This window comes from Brassica rapa, chromosome A08 (assembly GCF_000309985.2).
Source record: "Brassica rapa cultivar Chiifu-401-42 chromosome A08, CAAS_Brap_v3.01, whole genome shotgun sequence".
NCBI classification, from domain to species: Eukaryota; Viridiplantae; Streptophyta; class Magnoliopsida; order Brassicales; family Brassicaceae; genus Brassica; species Brassica rapa.
The window spans coordinates 11,664,691-11,685,519 of record NC_024802.2 but is presented as its reverse complement, the minus strand read 5'-3'; the positions used below and the strand labels follow the sequence as shown (position 1 = coordinate 11,685,519).

Here is a 20,829-nt window from a genome sequence, read left to right as displayed (position 1 = left end):
TTAACCCTAAACAAATTAATCCAACGCCTCAAACACACACCTATTTATTGATTATTTTTGTACATTGGTCACTATCTAAGTACGTCCGTCCACTATGTTTGATAGATGTTTAAACACTAATTTAGAGGGTTCAAAGACAAAGTTCTTGTGGTGTTATCGATAAATTCAAAATGATTTTTTTCTGCTCTGCCTTAGCTAGAATACGCGTTCTGGGAGTATGAAACGACGTAGTTTTGGTTATTTTTTTGACCTAATCTCTTTTCTTCCTCATTCTTCCTCGACAGAGAGATTGCAGCGGCGAAAATTTGGAGATCGACTCCCTCATGTCTTCAGTAAATTCTTCATCCACTACAAGAGATCGCCTCGCGAAACAACGGGGAATTCCCACAAGATGCAATTGCGGTGAGGCAGTGAATCGTTTCACTTCAAAAACAATTCAAAATCCGGGAAGATTATTTCATTGTTGTCCTTTGGGATCTCAAAAGGTTAGTCATGTTATCATATAACTGTCTCGTTGTTGTCCGATGAGAGTAGAATTAGTCAATCTAATTGTGTATTGGATGTTACTGATGAAGGACAAAACCCACTTGTTCAAATGGACTGACAAGTCAGTTGTTGAGGAGATTGAAGACTTCCAAGACCTGTTTGACGTGTTACTCGTTGACAATTCCGAGTTTCAGAAATCAGTGAGAGCTGGTGAGGCCATGATGACACGCCATGAGAGTAGAATTCAAGAGATGGAAGATGCAATGTGCCATTGCGAAGAGAAGACCTTGGAATGCATTAGGGAACTTAGGGGCATAAAAGCTTTGTTTGTGTGTTGTTTGGTGATGGTCTTCTTGTACCATATCTATGCATGATGTTCAACTACTTTTATGTGCTTCCTCAACTTGTTGTTTCTTATTTTCAAAGAAGTTAAGACCATGTTTCTTGTTATTTCGAGGTGATCATCATCTACTGAAACGAATTATTTTGCAATTACTTTGATTGTTACTAGAATAAATCGATTTGTCTCTATAGTTTAGCAAATACCAAATTGTCAAATAGGTTCTTAAACAGAAGATCAAATTGTTTCAAAAGCAATAAAGAAAAAAACAGAGACAGATGCAGACACATAACAAACTAGATGGGTAAATCGCATGTTCCTCTCTTGTGTCCTTCAGTTCCACAACGGCTACACTTATGCTTTTTATTCTTCTTTGATCCTTGAGAAGATGCGATCTTGTCTTCTACTGATTCATACCTTCTCTTTACTGGTCGACCAGCACTCTTTCTTGTCTTTGGTGGTAAAACCTTTGCAAGTTTAACCTCAGCAGGGACATTCCATTCTGACTCTACAACTGCTATTGGATTAATGGAATCTGCATAGGCGGTTCTCCACGCTGCAGTGCTGTATAAGGCGTCAGTGAATCTGTGCACTTCCATACCTGTCAATCTCAAAAAAAACTTGATCAATATGAAGTCTATATGATGAAAATCCCGAAAATAAATAATTCTCAAGTATTCATGTGTTTATACTTCCATACCTCGTGAATAAATTGCAGGAATGGCGTGTCGGCAAGGAATTTTTCCTATATCATACTTACCACATGTGCATGTTCTTCTTTCCAAATCAACATGACAATCATATATGTCTCCTTTTACAACCGATCTGAAGTTGTCAACCTTGTAAACCTGGAATCCTTTTGCCTTCACAATTCTCCTATCAATCTTTCTCTCCACCTTAGCGGTTAAAGGATCTAGATGCTTTGAGCTTAACAAGCGACGCTCATAGAACCATCGAGTCAACAGTTCTCTTATACTATCAAGCAAAGGAATAACCGGATATTCTCTAGGTATTCTAAGAACTGAATTTATAGACTCTGCAGGGTTCGTGGTCCTAATGTCATACCTGGAACCAGGGAAGAGAGAACGAGCCCATTTGCGCACATCAGCCTCCCGTAGATATCTTCCAAGCTCAGGACTCATATCAAAAATTTCGGTGATACGTTCTTGAAATTCAGTGTATCTATATGCCCGTGAAGCCTTTTCTACCAACGCAGTCAATCCTTTTGTCTTGAAAAATGAGACCACATTGGTCAATAAGTGATGAATGCAAATTCCATGTGCTGATCGAGGGTAGACAGTCCCAATAGCTTTAGAAATAGACGCATTTCTATCTGAGACAAAAGCTAGGTCTTGACAATCAGCAATAACCACTTTCAACTGTCTGAAGAACCACCCCCAAGAATCGTCATTCTCTGAATCAACAACCCCAAATGCAATCGGATACAAATTAGAGTTACCATCTACAGCAGTAGCAACAAGAAGTGTCCCTTTGTATTTATTTTTCAGAAAAGTTCCGTCAACAACAATCACCCTTCGCATTGCATTGTAGAATCCTCTAACTGATTGCCCAAATGACATAAATAGATACATGAATCTTCCCTTCTCATTAGTTTCATAGTGAGTATGCGTACCAGGATTTGCTTCTTTAATCATATGCAGATATGCTGGTATTTTAGAGTAACTGCGATCTGGTATACCTCTAGCAGCTGCAATAGCAAACTCACGAGCTTCCCAAGCGTGCCAATAAGTAATCTCACAACTATGCTCCATTCTCATAAATTGAATGATGTCATTCGGTTTTGGGCCATCGTTTGCATCATCAAATCGATGTTGTATCAGAGTCCCAATTGTTCTTGCTGATGCTGTTTTTCCGAATTTCCTTTTCTTTGAAGGAGCACATGAATGTCTTCCATCACATTGGTTGATCATGAAATATGTAGACCCATCTATTCCTTCTGCACGCACAGTCCAGTTGCACAATGCATCTTTACATCGAATATACCACCATTTTCTCGTGGATTTGATAACAGTGTAATCGAAATTATTCTTCATCGCTAAAATTTCCATTGTTGCCTTCAGAACCCCTTTACTTGTGAAAATTTGATCCTTCTTCACGAAGTCTCCTCTCCAAGCTCGACCATCCTTATCACTGTCTCCATTGTTTTGAAAAAGTTCAATGTTTTCACTCCTTAAAGGACCGCAACCATCTGCAGCGACATGATTCGTTCTTTTAACAAAAGACTCCTTTGACGGCTTGACAAACTCTGCTCGATTTATCTCAGGAACTTCTTCATCCTCAACATTACTTGAATCGCAAGGCTCCTTATTCAAATCGATATTGACTCGTTCCTTTTGATTTACACCGGAAACAGAGAACATCACACACAAGGTAGTAGACGATTCCCTCTTTGCATAGCCCACAAAATTAGATGCTTGCCGATCATTGGTGATAATAATAGGAGGATTCCCTTTTTGATTCAACAACGAATAACTGAACTCGGCATTAATGGCATTATGGTCCACCCCATAATCCTCACACACCATTATCTTGAGCTGCTTCAACGTAGTAGTAGTTGCTAATGTTACCATTCGACCACGCCTTTCTTTGTCTACCACGAAACTCCAGTCATCACCGCGACTACACATCCATTCACCCGATTTGACATAGATTAGAACCATGTTGTATTGATAGAGAAAAGAGAGATGATTATGTCGATGAAGAAGAGAGAAACACAAAGAACGACGACAAAAGATCGTGGGAGAAGGAGAAAAACGTGGGAGAAAATATTCTTGGAGATATTTAGGGAAGATTTAGTTTAGATTTAGGAAACATCTTTAACCGATTATGGAAGTTTCCATATTTTTCGGATTTCCTGTAGAATGTATAACCTATGTAAGTCAGAACACAGTAGAGTAGATGTGAAACATATTCTTCCCTAGGCGCCACATAAGGTAAAAGGCAGACCACATCATGGCTCCAAATATAGATAGGGTATATCAACGCATTGTGGCTACATGTCGTAACCAAGCTAAAGGTATAAGAAAGACATCTTTCTTGATTATAACGTAACGTAACCTAGCTTTGGTTAGAATATATAAGAAAAGATAGGTTACGTTGTATACCAAAGATATATCTATGTATAAACATTAGTAGCCGAATTCTAGACTAAGTAGATGACCAGAATGAGTATTATAACTGTAGCTAGAAGATGAAATAAAATATGATTCATTTTAAAAAAAAAAACAATTTAAACATATATATTGTCATACTTATGTTTCCAATAGTTTTGATATTTTTTAACATTTTTAAAATTCAGTTTACTATTTTTTCTATTAAAAAAGGGTAAAATATGTCCAGAATTGTCCAAAATATCAGAAATCCTATTGTGACAAATAAAAGTTCAAAGTGTCCCATTTTTCCAATTTTCCCATTGTTTTACCCATAACATCATCCCTAAATTCGTAATATTATTTGGTCAAGAAAATAAATTCCTAATATTATAAATATTAGTCGTTGATTCATAACATCTTCTAGAGGTGGGTACAAACCAATTATTTGGTATTTTTGATATATTTAGTACTCGATTTGTTGGGAAATATATTCAGGAAATGGAAATATAAACAAATTGTTTACTATAATTCAGGAAAATATATTTTTGTCTTTAGTAAAAATAATTAACAAACCAACAACGTCAAATAATTATTTTTATTTTGGTACTAAATGATACTATCTAATACTACTTGTAAGCAATGTAAACAAATTACTTAATATTCGACTTGGTCAAAACAAGTGCCCAATTTCACGAGTCAAGTAGAGACTAAGTAGTGAATACATAACGGGTAACAAGTAATTTGTCCATCCCTAACATCATCCCCAATCTTATATTAGTCCTTGTTTAGTGGTAGTTTTGTTTCTGATTGTTTCCTAGTTGCGTTTTTTTCAGTTACTAGTCATCTTGTAATTTTGGTCAAAAATATAAAATTAGTATAAAATTTTCACATTTTACAAAAAACATGTTTGAATCTTTATCTATTTATTGGTGTAAATAAGGTAAAAGGTGGGACTTTCCGAGCATCGAACGTGTTTCCTGGTAACCGGCATCTTATCGAACTCGTCCCACCAAACTACGGGATCTTCTTCGAGGACGTGACTTTTCGAGACATTCTATTCGACTCAAGCTTCAGAGGAGGGGGAATTTTGGTAATCAACTCAGCTCGTATCCGTATAACCAATTGCTACTTCCTCCATTTCACAACACAGGGGGTTAACGTCAAGGGAGGCCACGAGACATACATTTCAAACTCCTTCTTCGGACAACATTCAACAGTAGGGGGAGACAAAAAAGAACCATCATTCTCCGGGACGGGAATCGATCTCTCTAGCACCGATAACGCCATTACTGATGTAGTAATCTTCTCCGCTGGGATCGGTATCTCTTTGAGTGGCGAGGCCAATATGGTCACGGGAGTGCATTGCTACAATAAGGCCACATGGTTCGGTGGAATCGGCATACCAGTGAAGTCACATTTAACGAGGATAGACAATTGTTATCTTGATTACACAGGTATAGTCATTGAAGATCCTGTTCACGTTCATGTCACAAACGCTCTCTTCATAGGAGATGCGAACATCGTGTTGAGATCGGTACACGGGAAGATCTCCGGGTTAAACATCGTCAACAACATGTTTAGGAGTAAATCAAGAAAAAATTTCCCCATCGTGAAAGTGAAAGGAAATTTTCATGAGATTGATCAAGTTGTGATTGATCAGAACAACATATCAGGGATGATGTTGAAGTCAACGATAGGGAAGTCAAAGGTTTATGGTAATGGGACAAGATGGGTCGTTGACTTTTCACATGTCTTGGTATTCCCTAACCGGATAAACCATTACCAGCATTCGTTTTTGGTTCGGTCGGGACAGATTGTTGCGAGTGCAGTGACAGAGGTTTCTAATAATGTGGTAGTTGTAGAAACTGATAGAGCTGTAGCTGGAACTATTTCAGTAATTGTTCATCAGTAAAACATTCATGCTGATCGTTGTCCTAATGAGAAAGCTTGCTTGGAAGATTTTGCGTTGAACAAACCATCATCGTCTTGAGACATGAATTGATAAAGTCATAAACTTTTTTGATCTCTTCATTGTCTTATCTTTGATAAGCTTAACTGTTTTCAAAGATAAAGAGTGAACTTATATCAATCAGAGTATGTAGACAAGAAGATTAAAAAGTAAATACGGCAACGTTACAAGCTCATTAAAAAGTAAATACATGACACCGGAAGAGAGGAAACTTCTCTTTAACCGATCATCATCGAAAACGACGACGACTGCAGTAGATCTGTCTCAGATTCAATTTTTTTAAATCTATATTTATAGATCTAGTTGCGGAAACAATAATTACCAGATCCATAAGATCTCAGAGAAAGATGAAGAATAAAATGAAGAAGATAGATGAAGAAGATAGATAAAAAAGATGAAGAATAAAGATAACATAGACCCTTATTTTACTGTTGTAACATTAGACTAGTGATGACATGGCAAATCCGAGTTGAAGACATGGAAAATTAGTTAGTCAGCCGTCAAACGAATATATAACTCATCCTAAATAAATCAGCCCTCATGTACAATGTAAGTCAGCCGAAACGTGGATACAATTTCAGTAATTAATTTTTTACTAATAAATCAGCCGTAATTAGGATGCAAAATCATAAGTCAGCCGTATCGTCAAATAAATCAGCCATCAAACGAATGTTATTCTAGTAATTAATCTTTCTCTAATAAGTCAGTCGTAAATAAGCTGAGTTTACTGTTAATCCATCCAATTATAGCTGACTAATATAACTCAGCCGTAACAACATCCCATAAGTCGGTCGTAAATTCAATAACTCAGCCAGTCGATGTTCATTAACTCAGCCGTGGAAAATAACTCAGCCATGTCTTAACTATAACTCAACCAAATTTTCCAGAAATCAAATCGCCGATGTATAAGTCAGCCGTAACGCGTGTACGTAAGTCAGTCGTTATCCCATAAATCAGCCAGATTTCTGTAAATCAGTCGTAACTAACAGCTGACTTATGTTCTTAAGTCAGCTGTTTTTTCTTAAGTCAGCCGCGTTGTTTAATTCAGCCGCAACATAGCAATAACTCAGCCGTAACGACGTATATAGCGCTTTACGGCTAACTTAATGAAAACATGGATGGCGCCGGATTTTTGCTTATGTGGCACTAAATAGTAATGGTATTCTTGTAAATACGTTTTTTCTCATAACATAAAAAAGAGCACGTTTGGTATAAAAAAATAACAGTAATAAAAAAAATTTTGTATGGTTTTAGTCAATTGTTTTCTAAAAATATGTAATGTTTGAGTAAACTTTCTTTTTTTTAAAGTAAACTAGGATAGTATCCGCGCTTTGAAAGCGCGAAATTATTATGTGTTAGACAAATTTAGTAACATGTATGTTTTGTTCACTAAATTGTTTAGGCATAGACGTTTGTTTTTTTGTTTACTTTCGGATTATTTTTTGTTTTCAGTTTGATTCTGATTTAGTTGTGGTTTTGGGTTCAAAAAATATAAGAGCCATTTAGTTATTTATGAATTATGATTTGGTATCAAATTAGTTATCTTGGTTTGGTTTGGTTCAAATAACAGTGTTAGAAACCGATATAATTTTTGGATCTATTCAAGAATAGGATATGAAATTTTCGATTTTGATTCTGATCTAGGTAACTACATTTTTAGTGGTTCGAAAAAAAATTTTACGCACTTATATGGGCAATATTTGGTTTTGTATTTTCTTGATGTTTTGTCGGGTTCATCAAAGGGATTAGTAGAATTTGTATGATAGTGTTATTATCTTACTCAGGCGCTCCAAGTTAACTTTGATAAAAAGAAAAGTTAAAATTCATCATTTAACTAAAAAATGAGTTAAAAGCGACGAAAAACCAACTCACCATATGCTATAAATGTCATTAGCAACCAAATATGTAGTTGTAAACATGTATCTTGATTCTTATGTTTAGAAATAAATAAAAAAATGAGATAAAAAATTCTTATGTTTGCTTAACTGGCATGAGATCAAGATTTATAAATATAGAGTTGGTCTGAATATAGTTTTTGCCTCCTGCTTACAAAGATTCCAAAAACAAAATTGTGTTAGAAATCAATGACAACACCAAGTAAAACTCTAAAACGTAAAAACTGACGCAAGTGTCTTTGATGAAGTGTTGTTTTGGATTGAGCAAAGAAACTTACACCATGGTTTCTTGACCACCACCTTGAGACTCGGTGCTGTAGAAGATTCTGGCTGGCTTACCAGCAAGTTGTTGAGTCCTCCAGAGGCCACCAGTTTCATCTAAGAATGCCTTGAACTGAGCAGCCATCATACCGAACCTTTTTGAGAAGCAAAATACAAACTCATCAGCCTCGGCTAGGTCGTTGGGGGTGATAAGATGAGCATCACTCTTTAGAGGTGAACTCATTTTAGAGAGCACATCTTCTTGGAGCGTCTCTGGTACCTGTCAAGAAAAAACACTTAGCTCGATGCTTCAGTATGAATGTCTTCTTATTTATTTGAGAGGATGCAAGTTAAATTTAAGGCAGCTGAAAACATGCATCAGTGAGATTTTTGTTTTTTGAGTTATTTTGACACTTTCATACTGAAGCATTGAGCTAAGTGTTTTTTCTTGACAGGTACCAGAGACATTCACCGTAAATAAAAATATAGTAGAAATGTATTCCCTGTTTCATTCAGACATAAGAACTTGTTTTTAACTTCAACTCCTATTCTGTTTCAAAGATTTCATGGTCAGTTTCTGTGTCTCATTGTAGCCTAGAATTGTCAGAAATGTTTCATAGAAAACCGAGTAAAGAGAGCACTGACTGACCTGCCAAAGTTTGGCATTGACACCATCACCAGGAGCAGCACCTTTCCTAATCTCTTGTGCTAGTTTCTCCACATGTTTGTACATTGAGTAGTACCTGTTACACTCCACCACACAATTGTCATAATCAATAAGTGGATCTCCAGTTTAAATCCAAACCCGTCACAAGAGGCCCAAGGAGTCTAAACGCAGCTTAAATTTAAAACCCACAAATACTGAAAAATATTCAACAGATCGTTCGAGAAACATATTAAACCACAGCCAAGTCTTTGGTTCGTAATGAAAAATCATACTATAGGACAGTCCACGTCCAAGTCACATAAACTAAACAGAGTCAATCCGAGTTGACTGGTTGATTATTTGATGATCAAACATGTATTTACACGCAGAACATTTCGAAAAGAAAAAATGATTTGTTTGTTTTACATGCCCGATATAAACTTTTGTTGCCACTGAAAGAAGTGTCCTTCTGCTTCAATCTTCTCAAGAATCTGTGAAAAGTTTTGATTTTTCTTGGCTTTGTTCCCAGCCATGATTTTACCAAGGGTCATGTATCTTCGGGAGCTTCCGACAGAACAAACTGATATCCACAACCCAGTCTGATTCAAGAATTGAGATATCATATTCCTTCCTTTGGAGACACAACCCAGAAATTGAAATTAGGTTTCCTGATTTTAAAATTCAATTACAAATAATAATAAAAAAAGAATCGAATGACGATATGAGTTTGCGTCACTTTTTATTTAAGGATATTATTAGGTTGATACAAAAATATATTATTTTAAGATTGTATAAGAAATCTGTTTTTAACATGGTCACAACATGTTTAATAAGTCCAAATTTAAAACATGCCATGATAAAATTCAAATAGGACTCTGTTTTAATAGATTAGATACTTTAAATATATTTTTTTGATAGAAAATACTACATAAAATGGGATGTAATCCATTTTGAAAGGCGATGCATCTTTGTTAGTCTCGAGACAAATTCGCTGAACCGTATCTTTAACAGTCTCCTACTTATAGGCCTTCTTCTCTTTGCTACTTGAATTTTTTTTTTTACGTCAAACGGCCATTATTTTTAGTAACTGTGACAATGTCTTATTTTTATCTGGGACTTAAAAATTATTTTTTGAGGGTTTATATCTATATAATTTTTGTCAAAAAATTTATGGATCTGTTGCAAATGTTTCACATAACAGTGCTCAGGATCGGTCTTGTAGACAGGAGAGAAGCTTGAAGACTAAAGTAAATCATTGTTTTTCTCTTAAAAACACAAATCATTGTCATTTTAGTTTCTTTCTTGTACATTCTAAATTTATGATAAACTCGTGGTATTCAATTCAGACCCGTACTAACCATATACTAGTTGAAAATGAAAAACAAATTTCCAACCGTTCGTTATAATGATTTTTATTTTTGACAATCACGTTGTCACCCAATGACTGAAAAGCAATACTATCAATTTTTTTTTTTTTTTGGTAAAAACAATACTATCATATTGATCGTATAACGAGCATACTATTGAATTATCAAGTCACCATAAGTCATATTGGCCTAATATAAAAAATATATTAAGCATACATGTCTAGGCATAATTCTAAGCTGGGCTAGATCTGGGTATAGCAAAATGGAGCATTAGTCTTGGTTTCCAAAATTTTGGAATATTTTTACAAAGGTAATGTCTCTAACTTCTAAAGTTATGAAACTGTTTATTACTAAAGCTCTTAAAAAAATATTTGAAACTGATTCTAACCAAATTTCTTCCAAGAGAAACAAAACGGTTCTTAACTTAGTGCTTCAGTGTTCAACATATTTTGCTTCTGATTATGGACGATGTTCCATCAGATATTATCATCAATGAGGGTATTACACACTCAAGAAATGATCATTCAACCATGACCTTTTTTTCAACTAAGTCCAACCAAGAGATTGGTGGTATGGAGAGTGATTTCCATATTACCGAGCACATGGATGAATTTGGAAGTGTGACAAGAAATGGTAGGTTGAGAGCCATCAACCACGACTACTAGAATGTGCCACCAAATTGGTTTGAATAATGTGCTACCTGTTTAGTAGCTGTAAGCATTAAATCTGGTAACCATTAATTACCGGTGTGAACCATCCGGTTTAAGCGCTCAAGCAAAATAGAAAACCGTATTGAGGTAATTAGTAATGTCTAGCGTTGAGTATATTATTCTGTCACATAATATATCTGCCTAGTCGAGCTCAATGTCAAGGCTCCAAAAAATACATAGTTGAAGAGTAAAAAAAAATATTTTGTTATATAAATTCTCAGCTTTGCAGCCTCTGCTGCTTTATGGGACTAATCACTACTTTTTAAACAAAAGACACTAGACAAGACCAACTTAGACTTCGAATGGTAACATCCGTCCCGCACCGTACCGCAGTCAACAGTAACAAAAATTTCTACATATACCATATATCTATACGTTTTTATAACTGTCAGAACCGCACCGCAGTCAAACCGCTTGTCCCGCACCGCTCAATCCGCTGTTACCATTCGGATTAAAGTTTAGTCGAAGAGATCTAAATTTGAATCATAATCATGGATGGCCTCATTAATGGAATGTCAACCCAAGTATGATCACATGTTTGATCTTGGTTCTTGGGATTGTGTGCAAGGACTTCCAAGTCATGAAACACAAATCACACCAACGTCATAATATTTATATTTGTCTAGTGGTATCTTTTTTTTTTCTTTATTCCCCTTTTATCTGTACTTGTTTTACATATACACAAAAAAGAACTAAACATAAAAGACTTGACCAACGTTCAAAAGGGTTTCATGAGGAACATGCAAGATAACACTATTCTCCCTACAAATCTTAGCAAGAAAAGCATAAACATAATCAATAGCTATCTTTTTCGGAAGCCATGATCCATTTCTCGCTTTCACCACAGTGTTTCCCATGATGTGAACAACCCCCGACTCTTTACATGTCTTTAGATACTGCAACTCATCCTCCTCCTCATCTTCCTCTTCCTCCACCGTGTTGTTCTGACTGAAACTCATCCTATTATCAGCAGGAACTATCGTGTCTAATGTCGATACCGTGTAGTCCACCATCGATGAGAACTCATCAATGTTGTTGTTGTTGCTGTTGTGGTGGTTGTTATTGTTATGGATCAATTCATCTTTAGACTCTTGTGTATGGTTGAGTGAATAAGCGCTGCTGTATGTGCTTGAGTTTGAACCTGGCTCCATCATAGTTTCGATTCGGATGAATGAGAAGAGGTTGTTCAACAGTTTGTTTTCGAAATCATCATCTTTCCTATGTAGATCTTTGTAACCATACCTGTTTTAAAAGAGAATTTAAACTCTTTTGTTACACTAACAAGTTTCCAACAATAATGCTACAAAAGAACATAGAAGAAGCTAGGACATTACCTGGCTACACAACGGAACATTCTGAATGTCTTTGGTCCAATTCTCTTGACAAGAAACCTCTCTTCTTCAGGGACGGTGTAAACGGGAAGGTACTTGACGCAAACAAAGACAACAACTGAGTGAATCGCAGGCAAGTTAGTGATGAAATGAGAGAAGATGTGAGGGACACCACTAGCTAACTCCGTGTAGACCAACCCTATCCCAGGGACACGAACAAGACCAAGACTAGGACCAAGACCAAGTATCCAACTCATGGAGACTTTACTGTGCACTTCAAACTCATACTTCTTGACCGTTGCGTAATGCCAAACCGACATTACAAGAAGAGAGATAGCTGCGATGATGAGTGGAACCCATCCTCCTTGATTTATCTTCCATATCACGGCCGAGAAGTAAGACAACTCTGGCACTAGTGTGAGGACTGCGAATATAAGGACAAGGATCCAGTGACACCTCCACACGAGAAGCATGATCAGGATCATTAGTAACGTGGTAGCAAGCATCACGAGCACAACAGCAGTCCCTAAGATATACAAAAAAACATTCAGACGCAAAGACAAATAACATTATCTGAGACCTCTACATCTTACCATATGCATTTCCTATTTGGCTCTGGTTCTTGAAACTAGCAGTGACAGCAATGCAGCCGACCATAAGTATCCAGTTAATGTCAGGACAATAGATCTGTCCAAGGAACTTCTTGGAAGTATGAACAATCTTAACACGAGGGAAACATCCATGAGACACTGCCTGCTTGATTATAGAGTAAGTCCCTGAGATTGTAGCTTGGCTCCCAACTATTGCAGCTCCTGTGGCGACTACAAACATTGGCCAGTACACACTATCTGTAGAATTTTTAAACCACAAGAGAGTTGTGAGTGTTCTGTAAAACAAGCACTATGTATGTTTTACTTAGAGGGGACTAACCAGGCATAGATGCATAGAAGGCGTCTTTGTAATGATCTTTGTTGTTCACAAGATACGCAGCTTGTCCACAGTATGCAAGAAGAAGACAAGGGAACACAAAGAACGTGAAAGCGAGCTGTATCGCTAGTAAGGGGAAGTAAGCAATGTCTGCGTATAGTGCCTCAGTGCCTGTTATGCTGAGAAGAATGCCACCTAGCGAGATCCAACCGTCTAGTCCTCGTCTTTTGAAGTATAAGTAGATATATGTCGGCGAAAACGCTTTCAAAACGCTTGTGTCGTGTTTGCAGATGTTGTACATTCCAGTGGCTCCAATGAAGAGGAACCAGATAAAGACTATTGGAGCAAATAGCCATCCTACTTTGTCTGTACCATAGTGTTGCATGCTGAACAGTACTATTAAGATGATGATAGAAACAAGCACAACAACATCTGAAAGAAAAACAAAAGGAACATAGCAACGTGAGAAAAAACTAAATCGAACCGGGATAAGGTAAAACGTTACCGCTGCTCATCTTTGGACTGATGACTTTGATCCCACCAGTAGCTGAAAGAACTGTTCAAAGAAGGTTATGTAAGCTAAAGAGTTTTTAGTGAACTTAAAAAGAAAGACTAACGAGGAGTTGCCCTAATCGATATAACTCTTAGGCTTCGACTGGTGACCAACCGCACCGCATGTTACCATTCGGATCCTTAGATTATCTAATAGGTGTGTAAGGGGTCAGAAGTTCAAATTCCGTTGGGAGAGGTCTCCACTCCAAAGGAGAATGAATTTAAAATGGTTTGGACCTCACTATAGGAGGATGTACAGACCTACGGGTCCAGAACCTCTTAGTCATTCAAAAAAAGGAAAGGGAAGAAGCTAGTTACCTGAGATAGCTGGGGTTAAGATACCATCACCAATCATCATACAAGTTCCAAGAAGAACAATGAACAGAAGAGCTCTCTTTCTTGATTCTTTACTCTCTAACCACTTCTTTGTTTTAGCAGCAAAAGACCCTTCAGGGAGCAACGTTCGACTATAAGTTGTGAGATCCTCATCGCTGCGTTGCTGATTCGGTATTAGCTTCACTTTAGCATGTCTACAAAGCAACGAGTATATAGCTAAAGTCCCACCTACACATTAAACATTTGAGTTATAAACTAAACCGGTTTGGTTAAAAGCAACATTGAGTCTAAGCCTAGCTTTACCTTGACCGTTGTCATTGGCTTTGCAAACGATGATGACGTACTTGATGAGAGGTATAAGTAACAGAGAGTAAATGATCAAAGACAGAGCTCCGATTACATCTTCACTATCACTGATTCCATCAGGGAATGTATTGTAGAACACATACAACGGAGAAGTCCCTAAATCTCCGTACACTATGCCTAAGCTTTGGAATGATAGTCTCAGTAGCATCAACATCGACAAACCCTGATCAAAAACATTTAAACTTTCTCACTTTCTCAGAACAGAGTAGCCACTGAAACAGAGTAACCATTAAAACAGAGTAACCACTGAAACAGAGTAACCATTAGAATTAAACTCTTGTATAGAGAAAGTGAAGACCTTTTCTCTGTACATGTTCTTGAGCTTATTAGCTTCTTCGTCCATGGGTTGATCAAGTTTCTGCTCTAGCTCCCACATAGCTCCTACGTGTCTTTCTTCGATCGTGTTTTCTCCTTCTGCTACAGATCCTTCTACCCTCTCTGGCATCTTTTTGTAAGAACAGAACTCGAGTTTTCTTGCCCCTAAGATTAATTCCTGCACCTAGAAATCGATAACCATTTGGAGCAGTTTCGCCTGAGATGAGACCAAACTTGAAACCGTTTGGTGACTTTTCTGAGTAAGGAAAAGGGGTTTGAGTTATTACAGAGTAATAAGTGATGTCTTATCAGGTTTGGTTCTTTGGATAAAGGCTACACCAAAAGAGCCTCACATTTTGCGAAGAAAGGGACCCTCCCTTTTATCATTATTTAGAAAATAAAAATAGAATCAGCCAGCCAAATAATAAGCTGATCCAAAAGAGAATCTTTAAAAAACTATGAAGATTACGCGAAGAGAACACGGTTCAAAAGAAATATGTTTTTTTTTTTTTTTGCTTCTTTAATTAATTTGTTCAGATATTTAACAACAGACAGTGAAAAAACGAAGAGAGATACATCTGTCAACTCCTTTCAAATGATTCATCTAAGATGATTTATACAAATGATCCATCTGATGTAGTTTGACTATGCTTGTTTCTCTATCAAGATAGAACATATAGATGAATGGATGAACTTATGTTTGTTTACGCATCTCTATTTCAATTTAGATGAGTTTAATAAATAAATAATTTATATATCTTTGTTTTAAATTAAATATTATAAGCTTATGTTTAATTATATTATGGTTTTACGGTTTTGACGAAAAATTGAAATTTTACAATTTAGAGGGAAAAGTGTATTTTTATGGTTTTGACGGAAAATCAGGGTTTTATGTTTTTGGCGGATAAGCTAGCATGCAGTGTTAGAAAGCAACAGTTTTTCGTCGTTCACATGGATCATATTTTTCGGTTTGGTTCACAGAGTCAGTATGAATCTCAATAAGTTGATGAAACAATATGTTTTTGGCGGAAAATTAGTTATACGATTTTGACGGAAAATTACGTTTTTGCACTTTTGGCGGGAAATTACGTTTTTCCGGATTTGACCGAAAATTAAGATTTTCCGGTTTTGGCGGGAAAGTGCATTTCTGCAGCCTTAACAAATATTTGCATTTTCCCGGTTTTGGCGGAAAATTGTGTGTGTTTCTTGTTTTGGCGAAAGATTGCATTTTTTCTAGTTTTTGCAAGAAATTACGTCTTTTTCGATTTGACGGGAAATTGTGTTTTTCAGTTTTGGCGAGAAATTATATTTTTCAATTTTGACAGAAAATTTGTTTGTTTTTTTTCTCGTTTTGGCGGAAACATGCGTTTTTATGGTTTTAGCGGGAAAATGCATTTTTACGGTTTTCGTGAAAAATTATGTTTTTTTCCGACTTTGGAAGGAAGGTGCGTTTTTTTGGTTTTGGCGAAAAATTGTGTTTTTCTAGTTTTAGCGGGAAATTGTGATTTTCTCGTTTTAGCGAGAAATTGTGTTGTCTGGTTTTAGCGGAAAATTGTGTTTTCCTCGTTTTAGCGGGAAATTGCGTTTTTCCATATTTGACGGGAAAGTCTGCATTCCGGTTTTGACGGGAAATAATGTTTTTCCGGTTTTGGCGAAAAATGTGTCTTTGAGATTTTGGCAAAAAAGTACATTTTTACGGGTTTGACGGGGAAATGCATTTTTACGGTTATGGGAGAAATTGCATTTTTCCAGTTTTTGCGAGAAATTGTGGTTTTCTGTTTTGATAGGAAATTACGTTTTCTCGGTTTTGAAGGAAAAAATTGTTTTTCGATTTTGACGCAAAATTATGTTTTTAAGAAAAATGCGCGTTTTACAGTTTTGATGGGAAATTACGTTTTTCTGGTTTTGGAAGAAAATTGTATTTTTCTGTTTTGGTGGGAAACTTCCTTATTACATTTTTTGTAGAAAAGCTTGTTTTACGGTTTTGGCAAAAAATGAATTTTTATGGTTTTGGCAGAAAAGAGTGTTTTTGCGGTTTTGGCGGGAAAGTTCTTTTTTACGATTTTAGTGGGAAATTGTGTTTTTTCTGTTTTGACATGAAAGTGTATTTTATCCGGTTTTGGTAGAAAACTGTGTTTATGATTTTGACGAGAAATTTATTTTTTGGTGAGGACTCACTCATCCAAATGCTCGGTGAAGAATCACCCTCAATTGAATGAGAATTTGATGTGAGTTTTCACAAATGTAGTTGGGTGATCCATATGGATGTAACATTTTAATGCACAAAACAAACATCGATTTGCATCTTCACCCAGATAGATCACTTAGATGAGCAAACGAACAGCACCGTAGAGGTTATGACGACGCTGACAAAACTGAAGATGAATGGCAGTGTAACATCCCGATTTATGATATAAAGGCTTAAGAAGATTGATTTTGCTATGTCACAAAAGTTGACTTACTTTTTTTTGTTACACATCCATTTGGAACTCTAGAGTTAAGTGTGATTGAACTGGAGTAGTGGAAGGATGAATGACCTATCGTAAAGTGATCCGTGATATTGTGTGAGTTAGACCAAAGTGCGGAGAAAGGTCATGTGATGATTACAAGATCAGTAAACAATGATTCCGAGCTTTGAAAAATTTATGCACCGACCGTTGGAACAGGATAAGGCCCACGGGCGGAGTGAGTGGGTGTGGGTGGTCCATTAGGTGTGGACGGTCAGAACGTTATAAGTGACATCAGAGTCGGGTTAGCTATTGTGTGAGTGAGACCAAAGTACGGAGAAAGGTAATATGGTGATTGCAGGCCAGTAAACAATGAATTTGAACTTTGAAAAATTTGTGCACTGACCGTTGGACAAGATGGGACCACATACCGAGTGAGCAGGGTTGGGCGGTCCATTGGTCGTGGACAGTCGGAGCGTTATAAGTAGTATCAAAGCCATGTTAGCCATCGTATGAGTGATGCCAAAGTACATGAAAATGATTTCGAATCTTAAAAAATCTTATGTACCGACTGTTGGAACGGGATGAAACCGAGAGAACGGACATGGATGACCTATTAGTCGTGGACGGTAGGGACTATAGGCAGAGAGACAGACAAGCAGTTTAACTCTCTTTCTTTCTCTCTCTTTTTTCTCTTTAAATTTATGTTTTAATATTCTTTTTGTTTCGGTATATATAATAAGGGATATACTTCTTCTTTTTTTCCGATTGTTGAAATATATACTTCAGTAGCAGATTGTGACGTATGACATATCCAACATTGCATAAAAACAAACGAGGAAGAAAATATTGAAGGAAACTACACATAAGTTTTATTTTACCCATTTTTATTGCCAAAGCAATCATAAATTTTTAGATATGTTTGTTTTTTTTCATTGTCTTTGCATTCATTTTCCTGACGTATACCGCACAACTTTTAGAATCATGTACCAGGATATCTTTTTTTATTATTCATTTATTTATTGGTACGAAAGTGATGGCTTGTAATAATACCTGGAAGTTGAATAAGATTTGACGAAAAATTGTACTGCGTCAAAATGTTTAAGCGATAAAAGAAAATTATGGAGTAGCAAACTTGAGCCAAAGCCCTTTACTCCATTCAACCTCCGGATTAGATACTCTAATCAATACCCAATAAGATTTTGATCAAAATTGTACTGCGGTCAAAATGTTTAAGAATTATGTTTAAGATTGCTAGTTGATTTTAAGGTTATGATATTAAAAGGTAGCTTTTCGAAGATCAATAGAAATTTGTAAGATGTTAGGGTACTAAGTGGTTAAATAGAATATGAAATGAATAACTCCATTGACTATAACCAATTGTGAGGCGTCACTATAAATGTTTTATTTATGGAACATCATACAAAATATGTATGCTGAAAAGAACACACATACACATATATACTATACAGTGAAACCTTTATAAATTAATAATTTTGAGACTACACCAAAACTATAATTTTTTATTAATTTATAAAAATATTAATTTATCAATATACTAATTATACCAAAAAAATTCAATTTAAAACTATAAAATTATATTATTTTATAGAGATTTTTAGTGTATATTAATTTATAGAGTATTAGTTTAAAGAAGTTATACTGTATATATATCTTTAAGTATTTTTTAATTTATATGACTTCTGTAGACGCACGCACGTACGTTTGATACTGTGAATAAGTTCTTTTTAGGGGTCAAAATGTTAAAAACATTTCCAAATTCTACATTATTATTAATAGTTTTATTAATACGAAAATATACTAATCTTGTAGTGAATTTCTGATACTATGAAGAAGTTGACCCCAAAAACAAATAATTTTTAAAAATACTAAACTTGAGTCTTTTGGTATTTTTAATCACTTTAAAATCAATGCTGCATTATCGACCGAAAACAACAATGAATAATGCATTATTATTGATTGACTGAAGACATGGTTCTGTCATGCCAATTTTCAAGTTTAATAAGTTCGAATATTTCGACAGTTGAAAATTATAGTTGATAAAAACGTTTTTTTTTTTTTTTTTTTTTTTTTTGGTCAAAAGTTGATAAAAACGTTTATCCTACTGAAAATAGTTGGCAGAATAGAGTAGTAACTAACCTACAAACTTTGTCATTCAGCCCACGATTATGACAGGCGACGCATATTCCACATAAGATCCATTTCTATAAAGTCATTACATAACATCCATATGTATCAATTTAAATGATTGAGACAGTTTGAAAATAAAGAGAATAATCTAGCTGTTCAGTTTTGTACTACCAATAATAAGGTCAAAATACATATGGATGGTATGTATCGAGTGTACAGACTTTTGTCTCAATCATACAGTTTTCTTTATTCTTCCTTTAGATTGTTAACAAATCTTATTATCTCTAAAATTCGTTCATATGTTCGCTTCCAAACAAAATCAAAGACTAACAAGAACCAAACAAAAACCGATTTGGCTAATATGAGTACCTAACAAGTTGGCCACTTCTCTACTGCTCTAAAATTATTTTTCTCATTATTATTATGGCACAAGATCGGCTAAATATGTCATTTTAACGTATCAAGTTAATAGTTTCTCTTGTCAAAAGGATTATGTTATACAAGAGTTAATTGCTTGATATATATGCTGTATTAAAACCAGTAATTTACTAGTTGCAAAGAAGCTAGGATTACAATTCTCAAATGTTGGTAGACTTCTACTTGCTAAGGCCATTAAATCAATGTTATACCCACTTATAGATACGGCACTCTTTCAAAACCACATCATATGATTATCTCTTCTTTTGTAGCCAAGTTATAAACGGTACAATAAGAACCAGCCTGGTGCAGATTACTATATAATTCATAGCCAGTTCGATGAATTTAAAATAATACTGAACGCAGTGCCACAAAGTTAGCTTTTGGGTTTGTCCTTAAAACACACCATTGACAAACCTAAGCGTCTGAACTAGTCATGTTCATTACTCAGCTATTGCCGGTTATGGTTATGAAGCTACTTCTGTCTCTTCATCTTTGTTTTTGGGTTTCTGAAAACCATCATCCTAAATCCTACCCATTCTCCATAGAAACTCATGTCGGCAAAGCTCGAAACAGATATGCATTCATTCGCCATCTAATCTCACATATGTTTCTTTCTTCCTTGTTTGATCCAAAAATGGTGTTTATGCTGGTGGTTTTGGTTGAATCAATACAATAAAAGAATCTAAGAATGAGAATTAGATTCTTGAGGTTTAGGAGAAATCTTTAGATGAAATTAAATGGGAAATGAACATAAAAGAGTTTATTGATCAAAGATTGTATTACAAGTATGATTACTAGTGTAAAGTAAATCTAATAATCCATAAACTCTTTACAAGATGTGTTCTTAGTGTAAAATGGAGAGGAACCCCCTTTAATAAGGAGATAGTTCCTTATTTATAGAATAAAGATGGCTATGGTTTCATAAGGAAGTGGACCTAATTAAGTGTCTAATGGGCCTTGAGGGAGGATGTAAATCCACCCCCAACAGTAAGCCCCCCAAGTTCGTAGAGAGAGATGACGTCGATCTCTATGAATTTTACGAATAGGGTTTATTAGACAATTAATTAGACACATTCCTGCCTATGATGATTTAGGCGAGTTTACTTTGAACTTGTGCTTAATAAAAAGCAAATTTGCTTTAAACTCGTGCTTAGCGAAAGACGAGCTTACTAAACTCATGCTGAGACGGAGGCAAGT

The 20,829-nt window shown here is 35.7% G+C and overlaps 4 protein-coding genes and 1 long non-coding RNA gene across 5 annotated transcripts; 2 read left to right on the top strand and 3 right to left on the bottom strand.

Moving 5' to 3' along the window:
• Nucleotides 1–953: 953 nt before the first annotated feature.
• Nucleotides 954–11,146, bottom strand: LOC103834144. The gene is made up of 2 exons (XM_009110206.3): nt 1,527–11,146; nt 954–1,427 (listed from the first exon to the last, which is right to left on the bottom strand). Exons 1-2 carry the CDS (start codon nt 3,505–3,507, stop codon nt 1,123–1,125), a joined length of 2,286 nt encoding a protein of 761 aa, XP_009108454.1. The 5' UTR covers nt 3,508–11,146; the 3' UTR covers nt 954–1,122.
• LOC103834145 (polygalacturonase QRT3-like) lies at nt 3,800–5,851 on the top strand. Its single transcript, XM_033278068.1, has 2 exons — nt 3,800–3,820; nt 4,880–5,851. Exons 1-2 carry the CDS (start codon nt 3,800–3,802, stop codon nt 5,849–5,851), a joined length of 993 nt encoding a protein of 330 aa, XP_033133959.1.
• On the bottom strand, nt 8,078–9,243 carry LOC103834330 (probable NAD(P)H dehydrogenase (quinone) FQR1-like 1). Its single transcript, XM_033278067.1, has 3 exons — nt 9,137–9,243; nt 8,714–8,807; nt 8,078–8,344 (listed from the first exon to the last, which is right to left on the bottom strand). Exons 1-3 carry the CDS (start codon nt 9,241–9,243, stop codon nt 8,078–8,080), a joined length of 468 nt encoding a protein of 155 aa, XP_033133958.1.
• A 233-nt stretch (nt 11,147–11,379) lies between the features above and the next one.
• On the bottom strand, nt 11,380–14,972 carry LOC103834140 (potassium transporter 9). The gene is made up of 8 exons (XM_009110199.3): nt 14,598–14,972; nt 14,237–14,462; nt 13,916–14,161; nt 13,551–13,601; nt 13,049–13,477; nt 12,712–12,966; nt 12,122–12,644; nt 11,380–12,029 (listed from the first exon to the last, which is right to left on the bottom strand). The coding sequence occupies exons 1-8, from the start codon at nt 14,742–14,744 to the stop codon at nt 11,480–11,482; spliced, it is 2,427 nt and encodes an 808-aa protein (XP_009108447.1). The 5' UTR covers nt 14,745–14,972; the 3' UTR covers nt 11,380–11,479.
• Nucleotides 14,973–15,219: 247 nt separating this feature from the next.
• LOC117127473 lies at nt 15,220–20,356 on the top strand. Its single transcript, XR_004450536.1, has 2 exons — nt 15,220–19,117; nt 19,166–20,356. It is a non-coding gene; the product is annotated as an uncharacterized LOC117127473 (long non-coding RNA).
• The last annotated feature ends 473 nt before the right edge of the window (nt 20,357–20,829 follow it).